Genomic DNA, 26,487 nt, shown 5'->3' on the forward strand with positions numbered 1-26,487 from the left:
GGGTTATTCCTCATTGTAGTTAATAGCTAGCAAAGCCAGATATTATGACACTTGTCTTGGTTGTGCTTGGTCCAAAAGCAGTCAGGAGATAGAGCCCTGGGCTACCCGTGGTGAAGTGTTATTGAGACTCCACATGCAGGCACTAAGCTGGTCTATGAGATGTTGCTATGATTCTTGAAACGTCTGAGTGACTGACCTTTGTTCTAGACCCACATACCTAAATTCTGGTATGTACACAGCCCAAGCTCTTTTAGCCTGAGAAAGCTGAGGGAACTATTGTGCAGGCCAAAGTGCATTGTGTACTGTCCTCTGGCAATCATGCTGCCCACAACAGGATCTGGAGATTTGTGAGGCGAATATGGCCAGAGTGTGGAGGTCCCAGTATGTACCCAGGCAAGGATACGTCCTGACCAAATCTAGCCCTAGGATAAGTCTGGATCTGAAGGTGGACAAGTGAGTTTCTGGAAGGAATGATATCACCCACTCTGATTTTATCATCTGCAGCTGTGTGTCTCTGATGAGCATCCTTTGGATAAATAAGTCGTTTGACTTACTTGATGTCTAGGTCTTGTTTATTTTCTTGGTATCTATGTCTGATGTTTTCTACAATATGAGCTTGCCATTAATATTTGTCAGTATGTGGTGAAATAGATTGGCATTAGAAATGGGATTAATGCAAAGAATCAAAAACCATTATAGATAACTCTTAGTGAAGAAATTTTCAATTTTAATTCAGAAATTGAAGGGAACACAGATAATGTTAGGATGTCTAATTGGTCTGTTGATCATCTATGGTTTGAGATAGTAAATGTCTTATGAACTTTGACAGTATCAATAGGATATGGGAGCCATACTCTTAACTTCTGAGTGTCTAGTCCACTATGTTTAAAAGTCTAAATATAAAGAAAAACGTCAAAGTTTATGATGCAGAAGCTGTTGTTAGATGTGTTGGGCAGTGGAGAGAGGTGAGGCACCGCAGATCTGACCAGATAAGCTGGTAGGCTTGAAACTCCAGGAAGCGAGAGTACAGGATCTGTGAAAACTCAAAGAGAGAGTTTTTAAAATAAAGATGTGGGTCTTAGTGATCCCTACATGATTCAAGTTGGGAGAGGACAAAATAAGTCTCTATAGTACTCATGAGCTTTAGTGCACTTTTAGTGATATGCAAAAAAGCATCAATCATTCGTGAAACCGCACACCTGTGGGGATGCCTCTACCTGGAAAGATACATTTTCCTAAGTCTCACAAAAGCCCAGTTGGACCAGTGACATTGTTAATCTCGGTTGCATCTTCCCACTGAGGCTGTTTCGTCAGGCAGAGTGCTTACTTAATGGGAGGCACTTGGGAAAGACCTTTCTCTGTGCTTTAGTCTTATTTCATACTGAGTCCCCATCTCCCTGACTTTGCTAGCACTAATCTTAGCTTGGGGTATAGAGAGTTCAGTTTTTCCAAGAGCAAAAGACTCCTGATTACCAGAATTCCAGTAGTTTTTAAATTGTAGTCTATAACCAGAGAGAGGCGCTTTTAACAAAGCCACTCTTCCCTCTCTGATTTTATTTTATTTTTTATTGAATTATAAATGATACACATTATATTAGTTTCAGGTATACAACATAACGATTTGATATTTGTATATATTGCAAAGTGATCACCACAATAAGTCTAGTTAACATCTGTCATCACACATAATTACAGAATTCTTTTTCTTGTGATGAGAACTTTTAAGATTTACTCTCATAGCAGTTTTCAAATATGCAATACCCTCTCTGATTTTAAATCATTGCCTTCAGCTTAAGCTAGTCTCTTTCTTTTAAGTCTTTATTGAAGGCTGCATGACATAGCTAACACATTCCAACATGATGGACTTTTTTTTTCCTACCAAATTCTTTGATGTTGCAGTATTTTCAGGCATATGGTCTCAGTCTAGCATGCAATAAGCCTTAGTTTATCAAGTTTAACCCAAAAAGGTGGAGCTCTTCCTCTCCTCCAGCCTAATTTCTCCATCCTCTTTATAAAGGACATAATATTTATGATCTATATTTAATGATCTAATGCTTGTAGTCTCCCAATTACTGGTGCAAATTCTGTATAAGGTAGGATGCTTTTGGTTCAAGTAACTTGGATCGTTCACTTGCAACAACTTGAAGTGGCTTAGACAAAGTGGAACTGAGCTCCCGATCTTTCACCTGCACCTCTTCCTCCCTAAGTCTTCCCCAGCATGGTTAATAGCAGCTCCATCTTTCCCATAGTTCTGACTAAGAATCTTGGAGGGGCCGGCCCCATGGCCGAGCAGTTAAGTTCGCATGCTATGCTTCGGCGGCCCGGGGTTTCAGCAGTTTAGATCCTAGGTGCGGACCCTGCACCGCTCATCAAGCCATGCTGAGGTGGTGTCCCACATAGCACAACTAGAAGGACCTGAAACTAGAATATACAAACAAGTACTGGGAGGCTTTGAGGAAGAGAAGAAGGAAAAAAAAAAAAAAAAAAAAAAGATTGGCAACAGATGTTAGCTCAGGTGCCAATCTTTAAAAAAAAACAATCTTGGGGCTGGCCCCGTGGCCGAGTGGTTAAGTTTGCGCGCTCCGCTGCAGGCGGCCCAGTGTTTCGTTGGTTCGAATCCTGGGCGTGGACATGGCACTGCTCATCAGACCACGCTGAGGCAGCGTCCCACATGCCACAACTAGAAGAACCCACAACGAAGAATACACAACTATGTACCGGGGGGCTTTGGGGAGAAAAAGGAAAAAATAAAAAAAAAAATTTAAAAAAAAAACAAAAAAAACAATCTTGGAGTTTTCCTTGATGGCTCTCTTTTGCCCATAACACTAAATACTGAAATATATTAGTTATTCAAGTTCAAGTAGTGTTTTAGAAATAAGTGGTCTTAATAATGAAAAATCTTAGGTAAGCAGGCTCATACTGAAAAACATAATGCAAAATACAAGGGTGACAAAAAATGAGCAAGGCCAGTTTAACATCAACTGAGATCTATAAGGTATAAGGGGAGGTAAATGTCTGGTTTGTTGCATAATTTTGATGAGCAAAGCATAACGTGGTTTGCTAACGCTTGAAAGAAAACTAACCCATCACAGTGGTTTAGTACTTAGTTCTATGACATCTTCTAGTGTCATCTCTGACCTACAAGGGCAACTGCACTGAGCATTCTAAGGATGCTGGTGCTCTCCTCACTCATGCATTCCTCATTGCTTTAGTGAAGGGAGTACCTTCTGGGCCCTGCAGGGAAATAGTCAGCTGATGTTATGTTAATAAATTCTTTCTAACACACCCACTTCTCTACACCTGATCTCTTCCTTAATATTCTTCCAAGAGCTTTTCCACCTCATTTACCAGTCTATTGTTTTTTCTAAACTCCAAGGAAACATTCCAACAAGGCTTTCTGATGCCACATCAGAGTGTTAAATCTTTTTTTAAAAAATTATTTTATTGAGGTGATATTGGCTTATAGCATTGCGTAAATTTCAGGAGTACATTATTATATATCAGTTTCTGTATCTTGCATCGTGCTGACCACTGATAGTCTACTTTTTATCCATCAACATACACATGTGTCCCTTTACTCCTTTTGCCCTCCCCCAGCCCTTTCCCCTCTGGTACCCACTTATCTGTTCTCCTTATCTATGTGTTTGTTTATCTTCCACATATGAAGGAAATCATACAGTGTTTGTCCTTCTCTGTCTGGCTTATTTAGCTTAGCATAATACTATCAAAGTCCATCCATATTGTTGCAAATGGCACTGTTTTGTCTTTTTTTATGGCTGAGTAGTATTCCATTATATATCTTCTTTATCCATGCATCTGTTGATGGGCACTTGGGTTGCTTCCATGTCTTGGCTATTGTGAATAATGTTACAGTGAACATGGGTTGCATAAATCTCTTTGAATTGTTGATTTCATGTTCTTTGGATAAACACCCAATAGTGGGATAGCTGGATCATATGGTATTTCTGGTTTTAGTTTTTCGAGAAATCTCCATACTGTTTTCCATAGGGGCTGCATCAGTTTGCATTCCCACTAGCAGTATGTGAGGGATCCCTTTTCTCTACATCCTCCCCAATATTTATTTCTTGCCTTGTTAATTATAACCATTCTGACCAGTGTAAGGTGATATGTCATTATAGTTTTGATTTGCATTTCCCTAATAATTAGTGGTATTGAATATCTTTTCATGTGCCTGTAGGCCATCGGAATACTTCTCTGGAAAAATGCCGATTCATATCCTCTGCTCATTTTTTGATTTGGTTATTTATTTTTTTGTTGTTGAGTCATATGTATTCTTTATATATTTTGGAAATTAGCCCCTTCTTGGATATATGATTTGCAAATATTTTCTCCCAGTTGAGGATTGTTTTTTAATTTTGTTCATGGTTTCTTTTGCCTTGCAGAAGTTGGTCTGATGTAGTCCCATTTGTTTATTTTTTCTTTTGTTTCCCTTGCATGAGTAGACATGGTATTTGAAAATATACTGCTAAGACTGATGTCAAAGACTGTGCTGCTTATATTTGCTTCTACGAGTTTTATGCTTTCAGGTCTTACTGAAACCATTCAAGTCTTTAATCCATTTTGAGTTAATTTCTGTGTGTGGTATAAGATAATGGTCTACTTTCATTCTTTTGCACATGGCTATCCAATTTTCCCAACACCATTTTTTTGTGTATGTGTGAGGAAGATTGTCACTCACCTAAGATCTGTGCCAATCTTTCTCCATTTTATGTGGGATGCTGCTACAGTGTGGCTTTGACAAGTGGTGCCAGGTCCCCACCTGGGATCTGAATCCGTGAATCCCAGGCCACCAAAGTAGAGTATGCGAACTTAACCACTACAACACCAGGCTACAAGCACCATTTAGTGAAGAGACTTTCCTTTCTCCATTGTATGCTCTTGGCTCCTTTGTTGAAGGCTATCTGTCCATAGATGTGTGGTTTTATTTCTGGGCTTTCAATTCTGTTCCATTGATCTGTGTGTCTGTTTTTGTGCCAGGGCCATGCTGTTTTGATTACTATAGCTTTGTAGTATATTTTGAAGTTGGGGATTGTGATACCTCCAGCTTTGTTCTTTTTTCTCACGATTGCTTTCGCTATTTGGGGTGTTTTGTTGTTCCATATAGATTTTAGGATTCTTTGCTCTATTTCCATGAAGAATGTCATTGGAATTTTGATTGAGATTGCATTGAATCTGTAGATTGCTTTAGGTAATATAGCAATTTTAACTATGCTTATTCCTCCAATCTATGAGAATGGAATGTCTTTCCATTTCTTTATGTCTTCTTTGATTTCTTTCCATACCGTCTTATAGTTTTCAGTGTATAGGTCTTTTACCTCCTTGGTTAAATTTATTCCAAGGTATTCTATTCTTTTTGTTGCCATTGTAAGTGGGATTGTATTCTTGACTTCCCTTTCTGCTAGTTCATTATTAGTGTATAGAAATGCAACTGATTTTTGTATGTTGATTTTGTACCCTGCAACTTTGCTGTAGTTGTTGATTATTTCTAATAGTTTTCTGGTGGATTTTTTTTTTTTTAGGATTTCCATATATAGAATCATGTCATCTGCAAACAGTGAGAGTTTTACTTCTTCCTTTCCAATTTGGATCCCTTTTATTTCTTTTTCTTGCCTAATTGCTCTGACTAAAACTTCCAGTACTATGTTGAATAAGAGTGGTGAGAGTAGGCACCCTTATCTTGTTCCTGTAATCAGAGGAAAGGCTTTCAGTTTTTCAGTGTTAATTGTAATTAATGATTTGGCTGTGGATTTGTCATATACGCCCTTTATTATGTTGAGATACTTTCCTTCTATACCCATTTTAGTGAGGTTTTTTTTTTAATCATAAATGGATGTTGGATCTTGTCAAATGCTTTCTCTGTATCTATTGAGATGATCACGTGATTTTTATTCCTTATTTTGTTAATGTGGCGTATCACATTGAGTGATTTGTAGATGTTGAACCATCCTTGCATCCCTGGAATAAATCCCACTTAATCATGGTGTATGATCCTTTTAATGTATTGCTGTATTTGATTTGCTAATATTTTGTTGAGGATTTTTGCATCTATGTTCATCAGCGATATTGTCCTGTAATTTTCCTTTTTGGTGTTGTCCTTAATTAGTGTTATGCCTTCTTGGTGGAATGTCACTTTTATCATTATATAATGCCCATCTTTGTCTCTCATTATCTTTTTTATCTTGAAGTCTACTTTATCTGATATAAGTATGGCTACATCTGCTTTCTTTTGCTTGCAGAGTGTTAAATCTTAAGCCACAGGAGAGTGACATCAATAAACTCTCCCTTATCTGGCCTCAGATCTTGCCTTTCCTAGACTGTCACCCTCAAGATTCACACCCAAGCATATTTTCTTCATTTCTTAGTATGCATGCACTAGTCATGTTTTGCAGTTCTTTTGGTCAATAGATTAGTTCCCTCCTTGGGCCATACTTAGACTCGACTTTAAAAGTAGTCTAGGGGCTGGTCCCATGGTCGAGTGGTTAAGTTTGCGTGCTCTGCTGCAGGTGGCCCAGTGTTTCGTTGGTTCAAATCCTGGGCGTGGACATGGCACTGCTCATCAAACCATGCTGAGGCAGCATCCCACATGCCACAACTAGAAGGACCCACAACGAAGAATATACAACTATGTACTGGGGGGCTTTGGGGAGAAAAAGGAAAAAAATAGAAAATAAAATCTTTAAAAGTAGTCTAAAAGCAAAGAGGAGAGGTGGAGGCAGATCTTGGGGAGGACAACACCATCTTGCATAACACCTGCCTTAGGGGAGACCATTGCATGCTCTCCAGAAAATAAGAGCTCTGTCCTCTAGCTAGCTGAAAGAGGCTACTTCTGCTGGCCCAGAGGGTTTACAGGAATCTTGGGGTTGAAACTTCTCAAGCACATTCGCTCAAGTGTTCCTATCTCAGTTAAGATTGGGTTTCCCCAGAAGAAGACCCTAAGACTAGGATTTGAGTGCAGGGAGGAGTTTATTTGGGAGGTTATCCCAGGAATTCCTGATAGGAGAGTGGTGAATGAGACAGGGAAGGGAAGGGAACCAAAAAAGCATTAATAAGCTGCTTACTATTGTGGAAAACTGGAGCATGATACCTCCAGGGACCTCTGGGAGATAGTGTAAAACACTAATAAATTAGAAATAAAAAGGCCTCATGGAATTCATTAATAAAACAAAAATTTGGTTCTTTGAAAAACAAAGATATAAAGACTCCTCTTTAAGGCTTATTAAGCAAAAAGAGATGAAACAACAATTAAGACAGAGAAATAAAACATGACCATAGCTCTCCAAGGTATTTAAAAGAATTATGAAGTAATATTATACACAACTTTAGGCAAGTAAAACTGAATTTTCTAGAAGATATACAATAAATTGCCAACAATGTTTACCTCTGGAAATTGGGATTAGGAATTTGAGATAATAGAGATAATTTCTTTTTGTTGTATAATCTTTTGCATTTTTCTATTGATTGAGTTTTTACCATATGCATGTACTCTTTTTATTGATAAAATGTTTGAACCATGTGAAATTGCTGATATTTTGAGTCGTTGACTTACAGAAGTGGAAATTTCATAAATTCTACCTACTAGCTAAAAAGGCTGAAGACTGGTGTGCAGTAGTGAGTGGAGGTAGGGAGCCAATGATGATTTGTGAATAAGAGAGTTACAGTAGTCCCCCTTTATGCATGAGGGATATGTTCCAAGATCCCTAATGGTGCCTGAAATCATGAATAGTACCAAACCCTATATATATGTTGTTTTTTCCTATACATATGTATTTGAGGTGCTACAGCCAAACTAGCACAAGTTTCTATTTCCTTGTTCACAATTTCACAGATTGAGGATTTTTTCTTATCATAGATCTTAGCGGCTTCAGCATATGACTTTTTTCTTTCCTTATTAAATTGAGAGCTTTCACCTTTTCACTTAAAGAAAGTACTTTCTGGCTTCTCTTTGGCATATCCGAATTGCCAGCATCACTGCTCTTACACTTTGGGGCCATTACTAAGTAAAATAAGAGCTACTTGAACACAAGCACTGTGATACCACAACAATTCATCTGATAATGAGATGGCTACTAAGTGACTAATGGACAGGTAGCATACACAGTGTAAATGCACTGGACAAAGGGGTGATTCATGTCACAGGAAGGGCAGAGCAGGATGGTGCCAGATTTCATCATGATACTCAGAATGGCAAGTGATTTAAAACTCAAAAATTATCTATTTCTAGAATTTTCCATTTGATATTTTCGGACCATGTTTGACCGTGGTGAAAGTGAAACCAGGTGAAGTGAAACGGTGGACAAGGGGGGACTACTGTACACGGTCAGACCTCTAGATTTGGAAGATTAACCTGTCAACAGCGGAAGAGAGTGCAGAGAGTGGGCAGATAATGAAGACAGTATTACAGGAGTCCAGGTGTGAGATGACGATGAGAGTGGTGTGAGTGTGAATGAAGCGAGGCAGTCACAAAGCCCCGTCTAGGCTTAAAGGGAAGAGAAATAGACCCTATCTCTTAATGGGAAAGTGGCAAGGTTCTGGAAAAGCCTGTGGGACTGGAAATACTGCTTTAGCTCTTTTTGAGAAATATAGCCTCCCACAGCCACCTTAAAGGACTCTGGATCATCCTATTGGAGACACATGTCTACCCTGTGGTGAGGGTTTAGGATGTCACAAAATCACATGGAGTTGGAACGGGTAATTCACCAAAGGAAATGATGCCCTGCAGGCCAAAAATAAAAAGGAACATGTCCATTATAGTGGAATATAATACAGCCATTAAAATAGTGAGTTATACGTAAATGTGCCAACATGAAAAGATCTTCAGAGTACATTGTTTGGTAAAAAAACGAAAAGGGAGGACGGTTGAATTATGTGTCCATTTATGAAAAAAGTTAAATAGACACAAATATTAATAGTGGGGAAACAGTATTTGTTGCTTATCCCAAACTACTCCCCCTTTCCTTTGTCAATCAAGTCCTAATTTTTTGTCAACTCGAGACCCAATTATGGCCAATGGGATGTAAGAGGAAGTCTGCCATTGAACTTCTGAGAGGGATTTTCCTCTCTGATGAAAAGAGAGAGGCAAGCAAGGAGAAACTCTCTGTTCTTCTCTCCCTCCCTCCTCGTCTTCCTTCCTTCCTCTGTGACTTCCTTTAGACATCATAGCTTCAGAATGTAATGTTTAAAGCTGTGACATTTTGCGATCACGAAGGTAAAGCAAGAAAACCGCAGGAAAGTGGCAGCAGAGACTAGACATTATTGAGCAGCTGGGTTATTAACCTATCTTGATGATTTCTGGACATGTCTTCAGACATACGTCTTGTGTGATATCTCATATCCTTATTTTTAAAACTACTGTTATTTTCATATTCTATACTTTCATAAAAAACATCCAACAGATAAAGCGTGTGCTGGATGATATTTTAATGTACTTACTAATAAGCCATTCCTAACCCTAACCCTAACCCTAATCCTAACCCTGACACCCTCCCAATCCCCTCAAAGACCATTCCACATGCAGGATATAAACGTTGAGGACTTTGACAGCTATGGAGGTAGCCCAACTCAGAGAGGAAAGACCACAGCTTTTAAATTGCAAAGTACCATGTAGGCATCCCTGCCTAGTGTGACACAGTAAAGCTTTCACACAGTGGTGTGAATAGACAGAGTTCAAAGATTTTAAGATAGATTTTGTTCTGGTAGAACCAATTTTCCCCCTTCTATGCTCATATAAAGGTGAAGAGTTGGAGGAAGGCAAAAGAGAGTGAGAAGGAATGTAGAGTCTTTCTCTCTCTTCTCCCTCGGGCCAGGCTCTGAGTCGGTGTGGTGATGAAAGGAAAGCAACCTTAAAAGGTACATTGCAAAACTGGAGATTATTTGTGACTCTGAGAAATTAACACATTGTTTTCTGGCTAAAGTTTGAGGCAGAAATTCAACAGAGGTTTCTCATGCAACTGAGTATGCAGAGAATAATTGGAGTGGCAATGAGGGGGTCCAGGGATGACAGGTCAGTCATGCTATCTACAGACTTTGCTGCAAGACCCTGAGAAGCTTGGGAGGGCATTGGTAGCTAGTAGAGGAAGCTGCTGGCATTTCAGCTCAAGAGTTTGCCTGGCAGGGTAAGGGGATGAGCATTAAAAAATTGTGTAGATTCCTGCTGGGGTGAGGACAAGAATAGAGCTGCATCTTGGTGGGGTTGTGCACATCAGAAAACCACTTTAGAACTATACTTTGTAGCAGGATCTGCTGGTTCCTAGACATCAAAGCTGTCTCCCAACATCAGCCAAGAGAACTCAGACTCTAAGGACCCACTGATGCCAACACAGGACCAGATGAGACTGACAGAGAAGCACTTGCTCCTTGCCACGGAGGTATGGCCAATTGCAAAGCAGACTGCTTCCAGCCACAGCCTCTGAGGCCACGTGAACATGCAGAGTGAGGATGGGAAGAAGGGGAAAAGAAAACCTGGAAATGAATTTAAAACTAGATAATAACACAGAATGAATTTAAAACTAGATAATAACAAAAGGATGATAGAAAAATGATCAAGTTGTCTTCTAGAATGCTGATTTGGGGCTCAGAGTCAACAACTGAAGTCAACTTTAGAAATAAAGAATTATCCATGTTTGCCTCCCTGAAATTATATACCCATTATAACTCCCAAATGAATAGAAAAATTTTAGAAGGTTATATAAGAAATTATTAATTTGATTTAGGTATTTAATAATGAGTATTTACCTCTGTTAACTGGACTAGGTTCTAGAGCAAGATTACGACTTGGCGCTGTATATCCTTATATACTTTTTAATTTTTTGGCATGTTTATTTATAATTTTTAAAGGTTTAATATGCACTTAATTTACATATATACATATACAGTTTTGAAAAATAATTGGGATCATACTATGAGTTTATCCAGATCTATGGCCATATTTGATAGTATGGATGCATTGTAATTTAAATTTATTTAGTCATTACCCTATTGACAACTATATTTTTTTCCAAAAATTTCAAATTGTGCCACAATGAATGTCCCTTGGGTCCAGAGAGGGGTGTTTTCTTTAGATATTAGAAGTAGAATTGTGGGTAAAATGTGAGCATATTTGATATATTAACTAATGCTGCCAAAATGTCCTCTACAAAAGTTTTACCAATTTATTCTCTCAGTAATGTGAATGCCAATTTTACCATACTCTTTTCAACAAATTACAGGGCTTTTTATTGTTGTTTTTAGTCAAAAGGGTAAAACTTTTATCTTCTTTCAATTTGCATTTCCCCTATTGCTAATGAGTGCTAATGAGTAATAATTATACTCATAATTACTAATGAGTAATAATTAAACTAATATTTAATGAGGTTAAACACATTTTCACTTATTTTTGATCGCTTGCATTTCTTTTATACTTTGCTTCTTAATGGCTTTGCTAATTTTCTATAAGATTTTTTATGTTTTATTATTTGTAGAAGATTCTTATGTATTATAGACATTAATGCTTTGTTATATATTGCAAACACTTTCTTCCTATTAATTACTTGTCTTTGTATAAGGGCTATTTTTTTTTTTTTGGTAAAATAAAACACAGATACAGAACCACTCAAAATAAAGGTACAGCTTAACGGATTTACTCTAAAGCACTCTCCCACCATCCAGGTCAAGAACGACAGCTTTGCCAGCCTCCCTGAGAGCCTCTCCAGTGTTCCGACTCAGCCACTCTCCTCCCCACATGCCTTTCTCCCCAGAGTAACCACTCTCTTGACTTTTATAGTTATCATTTCTTCGTGATTCTTTTCGGTTTTGCCCCTCAGGTCTGCATCTATAGACACTACAGTATTGCTCACTATTTAAATGTGATATGTCTTTACATCTCTTTTAATTCTAGTATCTGCCTCCCTCCCTTTCCCTTTCCTTATGCTTCATGTATTGGAGAACCCAGGCTGCAGGTCCTGTAGATTTTCCTGATGGCCTGTTAGTGGCACGGTTCAATGTGTTCTTCTCTCCTCTGTATTTTCCACACGAAGCGGTAACTCAAGAGACTTGATCCAACTCAGATTTAATCCCTTTTCCAAAGCCATGGTGATGTTGTCATCATTCATCAGAAATAATGTCTGAGCAACATCACCAAGATGGTGGCGTAGGAGACCCCAGCCTCTGTTTCCCGTCAAAGATCAACAGTTAGACAGCTATCCACAAACAACACAGCTCTGGGAGAGCTCGGAGTCCGCTTAAGACACGTCAGCAACACAGTGGAACAAAAAGCCTGAGAATAACCACACAAAACAAGAAGGAAGACAGCTTCATCTTACCTCCATCATCCCATCCCCCAAGTTGGTATTGCCCAGTGCCAGGAGGGAACTCCCCGGCTTGAAGAGTTCCCCTTGCCTGGAAGGGGAGAGTGGGTGAACAACTAGCTTCCCCAGCCTTGAGGGGCAGCTCATGAAGGTCCCCCTCCCTCATCACCAAGCCACTTGGTTTAGCCTCCATTGTGTTTCTCACATCTGTCTGTCCCTTGCCATTGCCACCCACTTCTCCCTTATTATCATCTCCTATTTGAGCTGGTGAAGTACCATCATAATTTGTCTTCCCATTCTGCTGTCTTTCCCCAATCCCTAAATCTCTGCCAAGCTAATCTTTCATATAAGCCAGCCTGATGATAACGCTCCCATCTCTCAGAAATCAACATTGGCTCCCTGCCATCTCTGCAACTTCATAAAAACTCATTACAAACTCAATGTACAGATCAATCTTCCTATACCACGGTTTTTTACTATGAAAAGTAATATGTAGGGATTCTGGGCAGGTGGTATCAGAGGAGGAAGCATAGATTTTGGATCTATATACTCACATAAAAACAGACAGAACAACTAGATTGCAAAACCAAAAACCCATGGATTACATTTACAAAAAGCTGGAAGGCAAGTTATAAAGAGAACATTCTGAAAGGCTTCACTGACAAAAGGCAGATTACATAAAATAAACTAGATTTGGAAAGGCATTGGGCATTTCAATAGCACTATCGGAAGCCAGAGACAATAAAGCGACACCTATACTGCCACCAAATTGTTAAATGTGAGGAGAGGCTAAACACATTTTAAGGTGCACAGGGAGTCATATCCACAAGAAAGCTACTGGAGCAAAATAAGAAAAAAACCAAGAAGAGAAAAACTTGGGATTTAGTGAGAGGATCCAACATAGGAAAACAGTAAAGGCAGATTCCAGAATAACAACTGCTCGGCGGATGTGAAGACTGGCCAGTTCTGGTTGGAGCGGGAGGACAGAGGGATCTAAGAAAGGATAAAATGTCACTGATGTGCTATCTCATATATTTTATAATTAAATAATAAAATGGATAGGCGTTTTACAGATCTGATGAAGCCAACGTGAAAGTTAAGGACAGTACATGGAAATTAAGCAAATAAAAAAACAAGGCAACTATTAATTTCAAGGGAAACAATGCTATGCAAGAAAGGAAATAGAATCTATTTTGCTTGACTGCAGTGAGCAATATTTACACAATCAAAGTGATGTAAACTCTGAATATTGACTTAACAAAAATTTAGACATAATCATAAGGGAGGCTGGGAAAAGTGAAAAGGAGAGAAGTCTGGGGGAGCTAAATTCTCATTACTGTCACAGCAAGTCAAATCATTAGTAAATAGTTTCTAAAATTGGCTGCTCAATAAACAGAACTGTAAGTATATTATTTAGAAATGTGGTATAAATATCAGAAGAAATATTTTAAAAACTTGAGATGTGGTTCCTTGGAGGGAGCAAGGTTGGGGGGCGAAGAGAGGAGGGGCAGAGCGTCATCCTTTTTCTTCATATGATTTTTTTTCCCTGTGATGTTCTATTTATTTTATATAAAAATATATCCGAAGCAATAATGTTAACAGTGGATTATTCTGTGTAGTGGGTACATGAGCGTTTGTCACATTATTCTCTAACAATTTTTTTTTAATTGAGGTAAAATTTACATAACATAAAATTAGCCATTTTAAAGTGTACAGGCAACAATTCAGTGACATTTAGTGAGCTCACAGTGTTACGTAGCCACCACTTCTATCTAGTTCCAGAACATTTTCATCACTCCAAAAGAAAGTCACATCCATTAAAGAGTCACTCCCCACTCACCCTCCTCCAGCCCCCAGACACCTCCAGTCTGATTTCCGTCTCTATGGACTTCCCTATTGTGGACATTTCATGTAAATGGAATCATACAGTATGTGACCTTTTGCGTTTAGCTTTTTACAAAATATTTTCCAGGTGCATCCATGTTTTAGTAGGTATCAGAATTTCATTCTTTTTTATGGGTGAACAATATTCAGTATTCTATTGTATAGATACACCACATTTTGTTTATCCATTTATCAGTTGGTATACATTTGGTTTGTTTCTACCTTTTGGCTGGTGTGAATAGTGGTACTATGAACATTCGTGTACAAGTATTTGTTTGAACACCTGTCTTCAATTCTTTTGAGTACATACCTAGGAGTAGAATTGCTGGATCATATGATAATTCTATGTTTAACATTTTAAGGAACCACCAAACTGTTTTCCACAACAGCTGCACTATTTTGCACTCCTACCAGCAATGTATGAGGGTTACAATTTCTCTATATTCTTGCCAAAGCTTATTTTTCATTTAAAAAAATTACAGTCATTTTAGTGGGTCTGAAGTACCTCGTTGTGGTTTAGATTGGCATTTCTCTAGTGACTAATGGTGCTGAGCAATTTTTCATATGCTTGTGGACCATTTACGTATGTTATTTGGATATATGTCTATTCAATCTTTGTGCACTTAAAAAATTATATTGTTTGTCTTTCGTTGTTGAGTTGTAAGAATTCTTTACATATTCCAGATATTAGACCCTACCAGATATATGATTTGTGAATATTTTCTCCTATTCTGTAGTTTGCCTTTTCACTTTCTTGACACTGCCCTTTGATGCACAAAAGTTGAATTTTGATGAAGTCCAATTTATGCATTTTTTTTCCTCTTCTTACTCATGCTATTAGTGTCATATCTAAGAATCCAGTGCCAAATCTAAGGTCATTAGGATTTACTTCTGCGTTTTCTTCTAAGAGTTTTAGAGTTTTAGCTCTTATATTTAGGTCATTGATCCATTTTAAGTTCATTTTTGCGTATGATGTGAGATAAGGGTCCACGTTCAGTCTTTTGCGTGTGGATAGCCAATTGTCCCAGCGCGGTTTATTGAAGAGACTGTTCTTTCCCCACTGAATGATCTCAGCACCCTTGTCAAAAATCAGTTTGCCACTGATGCATGGGTTTACTTCTCAGTTCTGTTTCATTGGTCTATATGTCTGTCCTTATGCCAGTACCACACTGTTTTGATTACTATAGCTTTGTAGTAAGTTTTGAAATCGGGAAATGTGAGTCTTCCAAATTTGGTTTTCTTTTTAAATATTGTTTTGGCTATTCTAAGTCCCTTGCTATTCCATATGAGTTTAAATATTGGCATTTCCATTTCTGCAATTTTGATAGGAATTGCAATGAACCTGTAGATAACTTCCGGTAGTATTGTCATCTTAATGTATTAACTTTTCCAATTCACGTACATCGAATGCTTTTCCATTTATTCAAATCCTCTTTAATTTCTTTTAGTAATGTTTGTAGTTTTCAGTGAACGAGCCATTCATCTTTTTGGTGAAATTTATACCAAGGTATTTTATTCTTTTGGATGGTATTGTAAATAGAATTGTTTTCTTAATCTCATTTTTGGATTGTTCATTGCTGGTGTATAGGAACCCTGATTTCCTGTATAATGATTTTGTACTGTGCAACTTTGCTGAATTAATTAGCTTTAGTAGTTTTTGTGGGTTCTTGGGACTTTCCGTATTTGAAATCATGTCATCTGTGAATTCAAATAGTTTTACTTTTTTCCTTCCAATTTGGATATCTTTCATTTCTTTTTCTTGACTAATTGCTCTAGCTACAACTTTCAGTGCAATATTGAATAGCACTGGTAGAAGCGGGTATCTGTGTTTATTCTTGACCATAGAGGCAAAGCTTTCGTCTTTCACCATTGAGTATGGTATTAGCTGTGGGTATTTCATGGATTCCCTTTATCATTTTGAGGAAATTCTCTTCTGTTCCTAGTTTTCTGAGCCTTTTTTTTTTAAATGCGTTGGATTTTGTCAAATGTTTTTTCTGCATCAATTGAGATGATTTTTTTTTCCTTCATTCTATTTTTTAAATTTTTTTAAAGATTGGCACCTGAGCTAACAACTGTTGCCAATCTTCTTTTTTTCTTCTTCTTCTCCCCAAAGCCCCCCAGTACACAGTTGTATATTCTAGTTGTGAGTGCCTCTGGTTGTGCCATGTGGGTCACTGCCTCAGCATGGCCTGATAAGTGGTGCCATGTCTGTGCCCAGGATCCGAACTGGTGATACCCTGGGTCGCTGGAGAGGAGCATGCAAACCTAACCAATCCGCAATGGGGCCGGCCCCTCTTCATTCTATTAATATGTTATATTACGTTGGTTGATTTTCTTATGTTGAGCCACCCTGCATTCCTGGGATAAATCTCACTTGGTAATGACATATAATTCTTTGAATATTCTGTTGGATTTAGATTGCTAGTATTTTGTTGAGGATTTTTGTGTCTATGTTTATAAAGGATATTGGTCTGTAGTTTTCTTTTCTTGTAGTGTCTTTGGCTTTTGTACCAGGGTAATACTGGTCTCACAAAATGACTTAGGAAGTGTTTTCTTCTCTATTTTTCGAAGAGTTTGAGAAGGATTCATGTTAATTTTTCTTTAAGTGTTTGGTAGGATTCACTAGGGAAACCATTTGTACTGAATTTTTCTGTGCTGGGAGATTTTTGATTACAGATTCAATCTCTTGTTATAATTCTGTTCAGATTTCCTATTTCTTCCTGAGTCAGCTTTGGTTTTTGTGTTTCCAGGAATTTGTCCATTTCATCTAGGCTATCTAATTTGTTGACATACAGTGGTTCCTGGTACTCTCTTACACACTACAGTGAACTGGCCAGGGGCACAGCCTAGCCTCCCTGGGCACCTGCAGCAAGAGCAACCCTGCCACAACAAAAGGACACACATAGCCCACACAAGGGACACTTCTGGAACATTTGGAACTGGTGACAAAACAGAAGCACACTGCTGGGCCTCATAAGGCATCTCTTACCTTACATAAGGCCAATTCTCCAAGATCGGGAGACATAGCTGATCTACCTAAAACACAGATAGAAGCACAGAAAAAGAGGCAAAATGAAGAGACAAAGGAATACTTTCCAAACAAGAGAACAGGACAAATCCTCAGAAAAAGAACTAAATGAAACAGAGATAAAGAATCTGCCTGAGAAAGAATGCAAACTTATAGTCATGAGGATGCTCACTGATCTGGGGAGAAGAATAGATGAACTCAGTGAGAACTTCAACAAAGAACTGGAAAATATAAAAAAGAACCAATCAGAAATGAAGAATACAATAATGGAAATGAAAAACTCACTAGAGGGGCTTGATAGCAGAGTAGATGATACAGAAGAATGGGTCAGTGAGCTGGACGAAAGACTAGAGGAAATCACCCAAACTGAACAAATAAAAGAAAAAAGAATTAAAAAGAACAAGGACAGTCTAAGGACCTCTGGGACAACATCAAGAGCACTAACATCCAAAATATAGGTGTCCCAGAAGGAGAAGAGAGAGACAAAGGGGCAGAGAATCTATTTGAAGAAATCATAGCTGAAAACTTTCCTAACCTAAGGAAGGAAACAGACATCCAGGTACAAGAATCACAGAGAGCTCCTAGCAAGATAAGCCCAAAGATGCCCACACCAAGACACGTTATAATTAAAATGTCAAGAATCAAAGATAAAGAGAGAATCCTAAAAGCTGCAAGAGAAAGGTAACAAGTTACACACAGGAAACCCCATAAGGCTATGAGAAATTTCTCAGCAGAAACCTTACAGGCTAAAAGGCAGTGGCATGATATATTTAAAGTGCTGAACGGAAAAATCTACAGCCAAGAATACTCTACTCAGAAAGGTTATCATTCAGAATGGAAGGAGAGATAAAGAGTTTCCCAGACAAGCAAAAGCTAAGGGAGTTCATCACCAAGAAACCAGACTTAGAAGAAATGCTAAAGGGACTTATTTAAGTGGAAAAGAGAAGCTCACATATAGGAATAAGAAAATTATTTTTTTTAAACCCCAATAAAATCACTAGTAAAGGCGAATATACAGTAAAGGTAGCAGATGTACTGCATATGAAGCTAATATGATGGTCAAAAGACAAAAGTGGCAAAATTATCTATATCCATGATCAGTGGGTATACACATGCACAAAAAGAGGTTAGATATACTAACAAAAACATAAAATGTGGGAGGAAAGGAGTAAAAGAGTAGAGCTTTTAGCAAGAGGTCAAACTTAGGAGACCATCAACTTAACACAGATTGCTATGTATGTAGGTTATTATATATGAACCTCACAGTAATCACAAACCAGAAACCTATAATAAATACACAAAAACATTAAGAGAAAGGAATCCAAACATAATACTAAAGGAAGCCATAGTACTCTCTTATAATCCTTTTTATCCCTGGAAGGTCAGTGGTAATATTTGCAGTTTCATTTCCGATTTTAGTTATTTGTGTTTTCTCTTCTTTTTTCTTAGTCTAGTGAAAGTTTTGCCAATCTTGTTGATCTGTTCAAAGAATCAATTTTTGATTTCATTGCTTATTTCTATTGTTTTTCTCCTCTCTATTCCTTTTATTTCCACTCTAATCTTTATTATTTCTTTCCTTCTGCTAGCTTTGAGTTTAGTTTGCTCTTCTTTTTTCTTGTTCCTTAAGGTGTAGAATTAGGTTAGATGTTCTCACCATTCTGCACCTAAGGTAGGGCCTCTGTTGCCTGAGTAGGGGCTGAGCAGAAGAAGGGTGTCCCCCCCACTCAGCTGCACCGTCTGGAGCTCACCCTCAGCAAGGGGCAGTTAGGAGCAGGATGAAAAATGCTGACATGTTTTTGGAAAAGTGCACCAAATACAGATAGCTCTCTGACTGGGAGCTAGAGGGAAAAGGAGCTCTGTATTCTTGCCTTGCCAGTCTGGAGTGAGTTTCCGTCTCGCTAGAGGTGGGAAAGAGGGAGCAGATCTTGGATTAAGTACCACAAACTCTCACTTTTTTAAAAAACTGAAATGGGAGATTTTCATGAATAAGCGTTTCTTCATTTGCTGTATGCCCTCAGGACCATTCCCAGAGATTTTATACAGCTGCTTTTTAAAAATGTTTCAATAGTTTCACTGGAGAGCAGGTTCACAGAACTCACGCCGTCATGTCAGGAGCTCCTCTCCTACATTTTCGATTCCATCTTTTTTTGGTTCCTTGTACACAAAAGTACTCATTCTATTTCTTTCCCTTTACAATAGAGCTTTATGGCCCATTAGAAAGTTGTTGATTTCCATCCAAGTGCTCATGGACTGATGATTGGACAGAGAAGATGTGATATATATATGTAATGGAATACTACTCAGCCATCAAAAAGACAAAATCATCCCATTTGCAACAACATGGATGGACCTGGAAGGAATTATGCTAAGTGAAATAAGCCAGTCTGAGAAAGACAAACACCAGATGATTTCACTCATATGTGGAATATAAACAACACATGGACAAAGAAAACAGTTCAGTTGTTACCAGGGGAAGGGGGTGGGGAGTGGGCACAGGGGGTGAAGGGGAGCACTTATGTGGTGACAGACAAGAAATAATGTACAACTGAAATTTCACAATGATGTAAACTATTACGAACTCAAATTTAAAAAACACTAAAAAAAAAAAAAGAAGAAAGTGGTTGATTTCCATTAGCAGCCAAACAATTTACTTAAGCAAAAGGAAGACTCCTGATTAAATATGAAGAACTGCGTGCTGCTTTTCCTCCCAAGATGCTATAAAAATTATTGTAAGGAATAACAAAGGGCCCACAGTGAAAAAAAGTGGGGAAGATCTGAAAGGAATGAAAAATCTCAAAAATTTTAGAAGATAGAAAGTAGACGGGGCGGTGTGACTGATGAAGTGGGAGAGAGGAAGCGGCAGACTAGAAAAGGTGAAGAGCAGCTTGTATTCGGGGAGGAGCTGCCCTCTCTTTGAGATCCTTAGACAGGGTCACGAAGTCCCGATATAAGGTAAGATGAAAGAGAATTGAGAAGTGGGGCCAAAATTAGATATTAATTTAAGCACTGTGTTCAGAACAGTTGATTTCTCCTCCTCCCGCTCATGGAATCCCGAGTAACCAGATGTTCACTTTCTAGGCAAAACCCCCAAAGGGCTCTTCTCTACTGGAAATGAGCAAACTGTCTGGGAAGTGCTTGAGAAAGTGTGGGCGTTGTTGCCCCAGAGTAAAGCTCTCCATACTAAGGTGTTTCTGTTTGAGGCAGAGACTCCTAATTGCTCTCCAATATCTTTCGTCTTCTTTAAGTGGGAACACAGCTGCAAAGAAAATCCCAAGTGCTGTGGAGTGGAGATGTGAGGCAAATAGAACCCTCATGAACCAACAGTGTGAGTATAAATTGGTACAACCACTTTGGAAAACTATTTGGGGGTATTTACTAAGAATGAACATATGTACAGCCTATGACCCAATAATTCCACTCCTAATATATATCCAACGAATGTGTTTATATATATTTGCTAAAAGATGCCCTAGAATGTTCATAGCAGTACTATTCACAATATTCTTAAACTGGAAACTACCCAAATGCCAATCAACAATGGAATGGGTACATTAATTGTGGTATATTTGTACAAAAAAATACTATGCACTCATGAGAATAAAAGAACAACTAATATGCAGCCATGTGGACAAATTTCACAAACACACTGTTGAACGAAAGAAGTCAGACACGGGCCAGCCACAATGGCCTAGTGGTTAAGTCCCATGCACTCCTGATTTGGTGGCCTGGGTTTGGTTCCAGGGCTTGGACACACACCACTCATTGGTCAGTGGCTGTGCTGTGATGGCTGGTTTACATCCAAAAAGAGGAAGATGTCAGCTCAGGGTGAATCTTCCTCAGCCAAAAAAGAAAGAAAGAAAGAAGCCAGACACAGAAGGGTACATATGCTGTGACTTCATTTATATAGGGTATGAAACAGGCAAAACTAATCGTGGTGCTAGAGGTCAGAACAGTGGTTACCTCTTGGAGGAGGGTAGTAACTGGAAGGGGTCATGAGAGAGGCTTCTGGGTTGCTGGTTATTTTATGTTTTTTGATCTGAGCGCTGATTACATAGATTTGTACTATCTACTCAATTTTTCTGCAAATCTAATATTGTTCTAAAAAATAAAGTCTATTAATTTCTTTAAAAGCCTAATAGGAAGGATATTGATTAACCCAAGACCTATGGACCGTAAATAAACTAAGAAAGCCTAGATTCCCTTTAGTTTCAAACCCTTATATCATCCTTGCTTCAATACCCCCAGCACCAATTACTTCTCTGTTATTGACTTATGTTTCCACTCTCTTTAGTAAATCCTTCCACTCTGACTCCCAACATCTATTTACCTTCGTCTAAGAAAATCCACAATATACTTGACTGTTATGCCCCTGGGGTTTACAGCCTATTTTTCCCCAGACATTAAATGAAAACTTAAAGAATCTTGTCTTCCCATGTTACTGATGTATTGAATATGTAGATGACCTCCTTCTTTGCCCCAGTGCATTTGATAATTCATTGACAGATACCCAATACCTATTAGGAGATCTGGCTCAAAAGGGACAGATTTCAGGAGACAAAATACAATTTTATTGTCCTCAGGTTCGTTATCTAGGATATTACTTCTCCCCAGAAGGAAAAACTTTGTCCCCAAATGCATCAAGACCGTCCTCAGTGACCTTAGTCAAAGCTCTGCACCTCTTTAACTATGGAGGTTTCCTTGTGCATAATGATATCTACCACTTGTTGAATGCTTATTAAATGTTAGATACTCTGTTAAGAGCAGTTTATACAGCAACCGTTTTAATCCTCAAATATTCCATGATGTAGGTATTATTACTTTCATTTTATAGATGAGGTCATAGAGACTCTGAGAGGTTCAGTAATGTGTCATGGGTCACACAGCAAGTTAGCAGGTCCAGAATCGGACTCAGGTCTGGCTGTCTCAAAAGCCCGTGCTCATAAGCACTACCCCAGTCTTCCCCCCTCCTCACACACTCTGAGGTTCTTCCCTTGAGGTGATCTCAAATCCTTAGGTCTAACTCAAAGCACACAGCCTTGTTTGAATATGATTTAATCCTATTTTGATCTGGAGGATTTTCCCATTGCCTAAAAGTTTTGCATTGATGAGGATGCAATAAGGTTTCCCAAAGTGACCTTGACAAGTTTAATATCAATTCTTTTCTTTAAGGATTGGCACCTGAGTTAACATCTGTTGCTGATCTTTTTTTTTACTTCTTCTCCCCAAAGCCCCCCAGTACATAGTTGTATATTCTAGTTGTAGGTCCTTCTGGTTCTGCTATGTAGGACCCCACCTCAGCATGGCTTGATGAGCAGTGCCATGTCTGTGCCCAGGATCCAAACCAGTGAAACTCTGGGCCACCGAAGCAGAGTGTGCAAACTTAACCACTTGGCCACAGGGCCGGCCCCTAATGTCAGTTTTTTTATTCACATTTTCTAATTTGAGATAATGGATGCAAATAACTGGTAGTTTTCTTCCTGGAGAGGACATTTGCTGAAGGCTTAGTTCCATGGTGATCTGTTGGCAGCCATATTCATGTTCTTATGTTGTAGAGGAAAAAATTCTATATTCTTTCTATCTTTCTCTCTCTCTAGATAGATACAGATGTAGGCATAGATATAGATATCTATAGAGCTATAGCTCTATATAGATCTATATCTATAGATGTAGATATCTATCATCTATCCATCTACCTATCACCTATCTTTAACTATATCCATACATCTTTAACTACCTTCCCTATGATTCCTGTATCTGAGAAAGAAATTCACACAGAAATTTAGTGGACTGTTTAGCATGTGGGTCATCATCAGAGACTTAATGGCCAGAACTGAGCCATTTGGAGTTTGTTTCTTCGCAGCAAGCCTGAAAGCTCCACACATCTCTGCTGAACTCTTTGCTTTATTGCCTTGACCTCAGGGCACAAATGGGGAGCGAAGGGCAGCATGGAAGTCCAGTCCTTAAATATTACCATCCTCTGCTTATATGATGCATTCCCAGAATAATGGTGGAAACCACTCTACAATGGAATATTGTAACGTCTTTGATCATAACTAGGGGGCACATATGGAGATAGTATTTGGTGGAATGGTGAAGTCTGGGGAGAGAGCTCCCTAAAACCTCTTGTTCTTCCTAGATATCCTCTTCAGTTGCCAGGATTCTCCATTTTCCCAGTTATTATACCAACTTTACTGTTAGAAACCAGGTGCTTCAGATGATTTGGGTGCCATTATTCATTAAGACTCACAACTAATTCAACTAATTTCTTTTTATTTATTTATTTTTATTGAGTTAATGATAGGTTACAATCTTGTGAAATTTCACTTGTACATTATTGTCTGTCAGTCTCGTTGTAGGTGCACCACTTCACCCTTTGTGCCCACCCCCCACCCCACCTTTCTCCCGGTAGCCACTAATCTGTTCTCTTTGTCTACATTTTTAAATTCCTCATATGAGTGGAGTCATACAGAGATCGTCCTCCTCTATCTGGCTTATTTCACTTGACATAATTCCCTCAAGGTCCATCCATGTTGTTGCAAATGGGACGATTTTGTTCTTTTTTATGGCTGAGTAGTATTCCATTGTATATATATACCACATCTTCTTTATCCAATCATCTGTTGATGGGCACTTAGGTTGCTTCCATGTCTTGGCTATTGTAAATAATGCTGCAATGAACATTGGGGTGCATAGGACTTTTGGAATTGCTGACTTCAAGCTCTTTGGATAGATACCCAGCAGTGGGATAGCTGGGTCATATGGTAGTTCTATTTTTAATTTTTTGAGGAATCTCCATACTGTTTTCCATAGTGGCTGCACCAGTTTGCATTCTCACCAGCAGTGTATGAGGGTTCCTTTTTCTCCACAACCTCTCCAACATTTGTTACTATTAGTTTTAGATATTTTTGTCATTCTAATGGGTGTAAGGTGATATCTTCGTCTAGTTTTGATTTGCATTTCCCTGATGATCAGTGATGATGAACATCTTTTCATGTGCCTATTGGCCATCCATATATCTTCTTTGGAGAAATGTGTGTTCATGTCTCCAGCCCATTTTTTGATTGGGTTGTTTGATTTTTTGTTGTTGAGTTGTGTGAGTTCTTTATATATTACGGATATTAAGCGTTTGTCAGATATATGACTTGCAAATATTTTTTCCCAGTTAGTGGGTTGTTTTTTTGTTTCAATCCTGTTTTCATTTGCCTTGAACAAGCTCTTTAGTCTGATGAAGTCCCATTTGTTTATTCTTTCTATTGTTTCCCTCCTCTGAGAAGACATGGTGTCTGAAAAGATCCTTTTAATACTGATGTCAAAGAGTGTACTGCCTACGTTTTCTTCTAGAAGCCTTATGGTTTCAGGTCTCACCTTTAGGTCTTCGATCCATTTTGAGTTTATTTTGGTGAATGGTGAGAAAGAATGATCAATTTTCATTCTTTTACATATGGGTTTCCAGTTTTCCCAGCGCCATTTGTTGAAAAGACTTTCTTTTCTCCATTGTATGCCCTCAGCTCCTTTGTCGAAGATAAGCTGTCCATAGATGTGTGGTTTTACTTCTGGGCTTTCAATTCTGTTCCACTGATCTGTGCACCTGTTTTTATTCCAGTACCATGCTGTTTTGATTACTGTAGCTTTGTAGTATGTTTTGAAGTCAGGGATTGTGATGCCTCCCGTTTTGTTCTTCTTTCTCAGGATTGCTTTAGCAATTCAGGGTCTTTTGTTGCCCCATACGAATTTTAGGATTCTTTGTTCTAATTCTGTAAAGAATGTCATCGGGATTCTGATTGGGATAGCGTTGAACAACTAATTTCTTGATTTGGCACCAGTGGTCTCAAATCACTGATTGTAATAAGAAAAGTTTGCCGTAACAGAGTTATATAAATATTCTGCTTTTCCCTGTCTGCTTTCAGATGGGCAAACTTGAACTCATGTTTGTCTCTTCTGCTGCACCTTAGAGTCACAAAACTGAAACTGTAGAGTTGGCTATTGCATCTCCTCAAGGCTTGCCCTTAGTGTTCATATGATACGAGGCCCAGAAGACAATAGGTGATTGCTTAGTCAATGGCTTTGTCACTGCCTACTTCCTATCCCAGGATGGGGGACTCTCATTAGCCCCCACTTCATCTCAATTTTTCCACCTCACGGAGAGCTTACTGAAGGTGCCGGTTCAAAATTGTTCTATTACCAACCATCCCATTTCAATCAGTATAAATAGAGAACAGATAGAACAGGTCACCAGTGTTCTGTGGAATTTAGTGGGTATTTTTATTGAGATATAATTGATGTATTATATTAGTTTCAGGTGTACACCATAATGACTTGATTTTTGTATATATTATGAAATGATCACCACAGTAAGTCTAGTTAGCATCCATTGCCATATATAGTTACAAGTTTTTTTTCTTGTGATCAGAACTTTTAAGATCTACTCTCTTAGCAACTCTCAAATACACAATATAATATTATTAACTATAGTTAACATGCTGTACATTACATCCCTATGACATTTGCTTTATAGCTGCAAGTTTGTACCTTTTGACGACCTTCACCAATTTTGCCCACCCCAACCCTAAAGTTTAGTGTTTTAAAGAGAAATATTTTCTTCCCTTTTACCAATATGAGAGAGGGCAGGGTTCTTTTCTCTCTAAAGCCACAGTGGGGGGATCCAAGAGAGGCTCTCATGAAGATTGAGGCTGTCTACTATAAAGACAATATTCTGGATAAATTCTTTTTGTCTCTTCAGATCCATTTTCTACCCTTATGTACTCTTCTCTCTTCCCTGGGAGATGATCTGATGGATTATACTAATGGGTTCTCATACTCTCTGGTTTCCAGTTGGGTTTGCCCAATGGGGAGCCCCAGCAGGAGGTAATAGGGAAGGAGAGTGAGGTCAGGGTGTTTATTCCCCTAAATCCCTCTCTAAAAGTTCATTTCAGGGTGTGTGAGTTGACAAAAGAGCACTCTTCCTTTCAAGGAAGCCTTCTCCAGATAACTTTCTAGCAACCACTCCCTCCTCTTTTTTCCTTGGGCCTATAGGTGTTGACAGCCCCAGGACTGTTAGCCTTGGCACTGTAGTTTCTCACACCATATCCATCCCTTTATATGTTGTCCCAGTGTAAATAAATTCTCCTCTAATTATCCTAATTTAAATGTGTCATCTATCTTCTATTGGATCCTTGGCTGATGCAGGAAAACTGGCAGAATATGAATCTCCTAGGGCCATCCCTGGAGTGTATGACAGTGAAACAAAAGTTATTACAGAAGAGTTCTGATGCC

General features: G+C 38.6%; 1 protein-coding gene across 1 annotated transcript in view; it reads left to right on the forward strand.

Moving 5' to 3' along the window:
* Positions 1-358: 358 nt before the first annotated feature.
* Positions 359-26,487, forward strand: part of LOC100072906 (polyunsaturated fatty acid (12S)/(13S)-lipoxygenase, epidermal-type) — a 40,438-nt gene continuing 14,309 nt past the window's right edge. The window contains 1 exon segment of the mRNA XM_023653386.2: positions 359-453. Within this exon segment, the coding sequence (XP_023509154.2) occupies positions 359-453 (95 nt within the window).

Source organism: Equus caballus, chromosome 11, assembly GCF_041296265.1.
Source record: "Equus caballus isolate H_3958 breed thoroughbred chromosome 11, TB-T2T, whole genome shotgun sequence".
Taxonomy (NCBI): domain Eukaryota; kingdom Metazoa; phylum Chordata; class Mammalia; order Perissodactyla; family Equidae; genus Equus; species Equus caballus.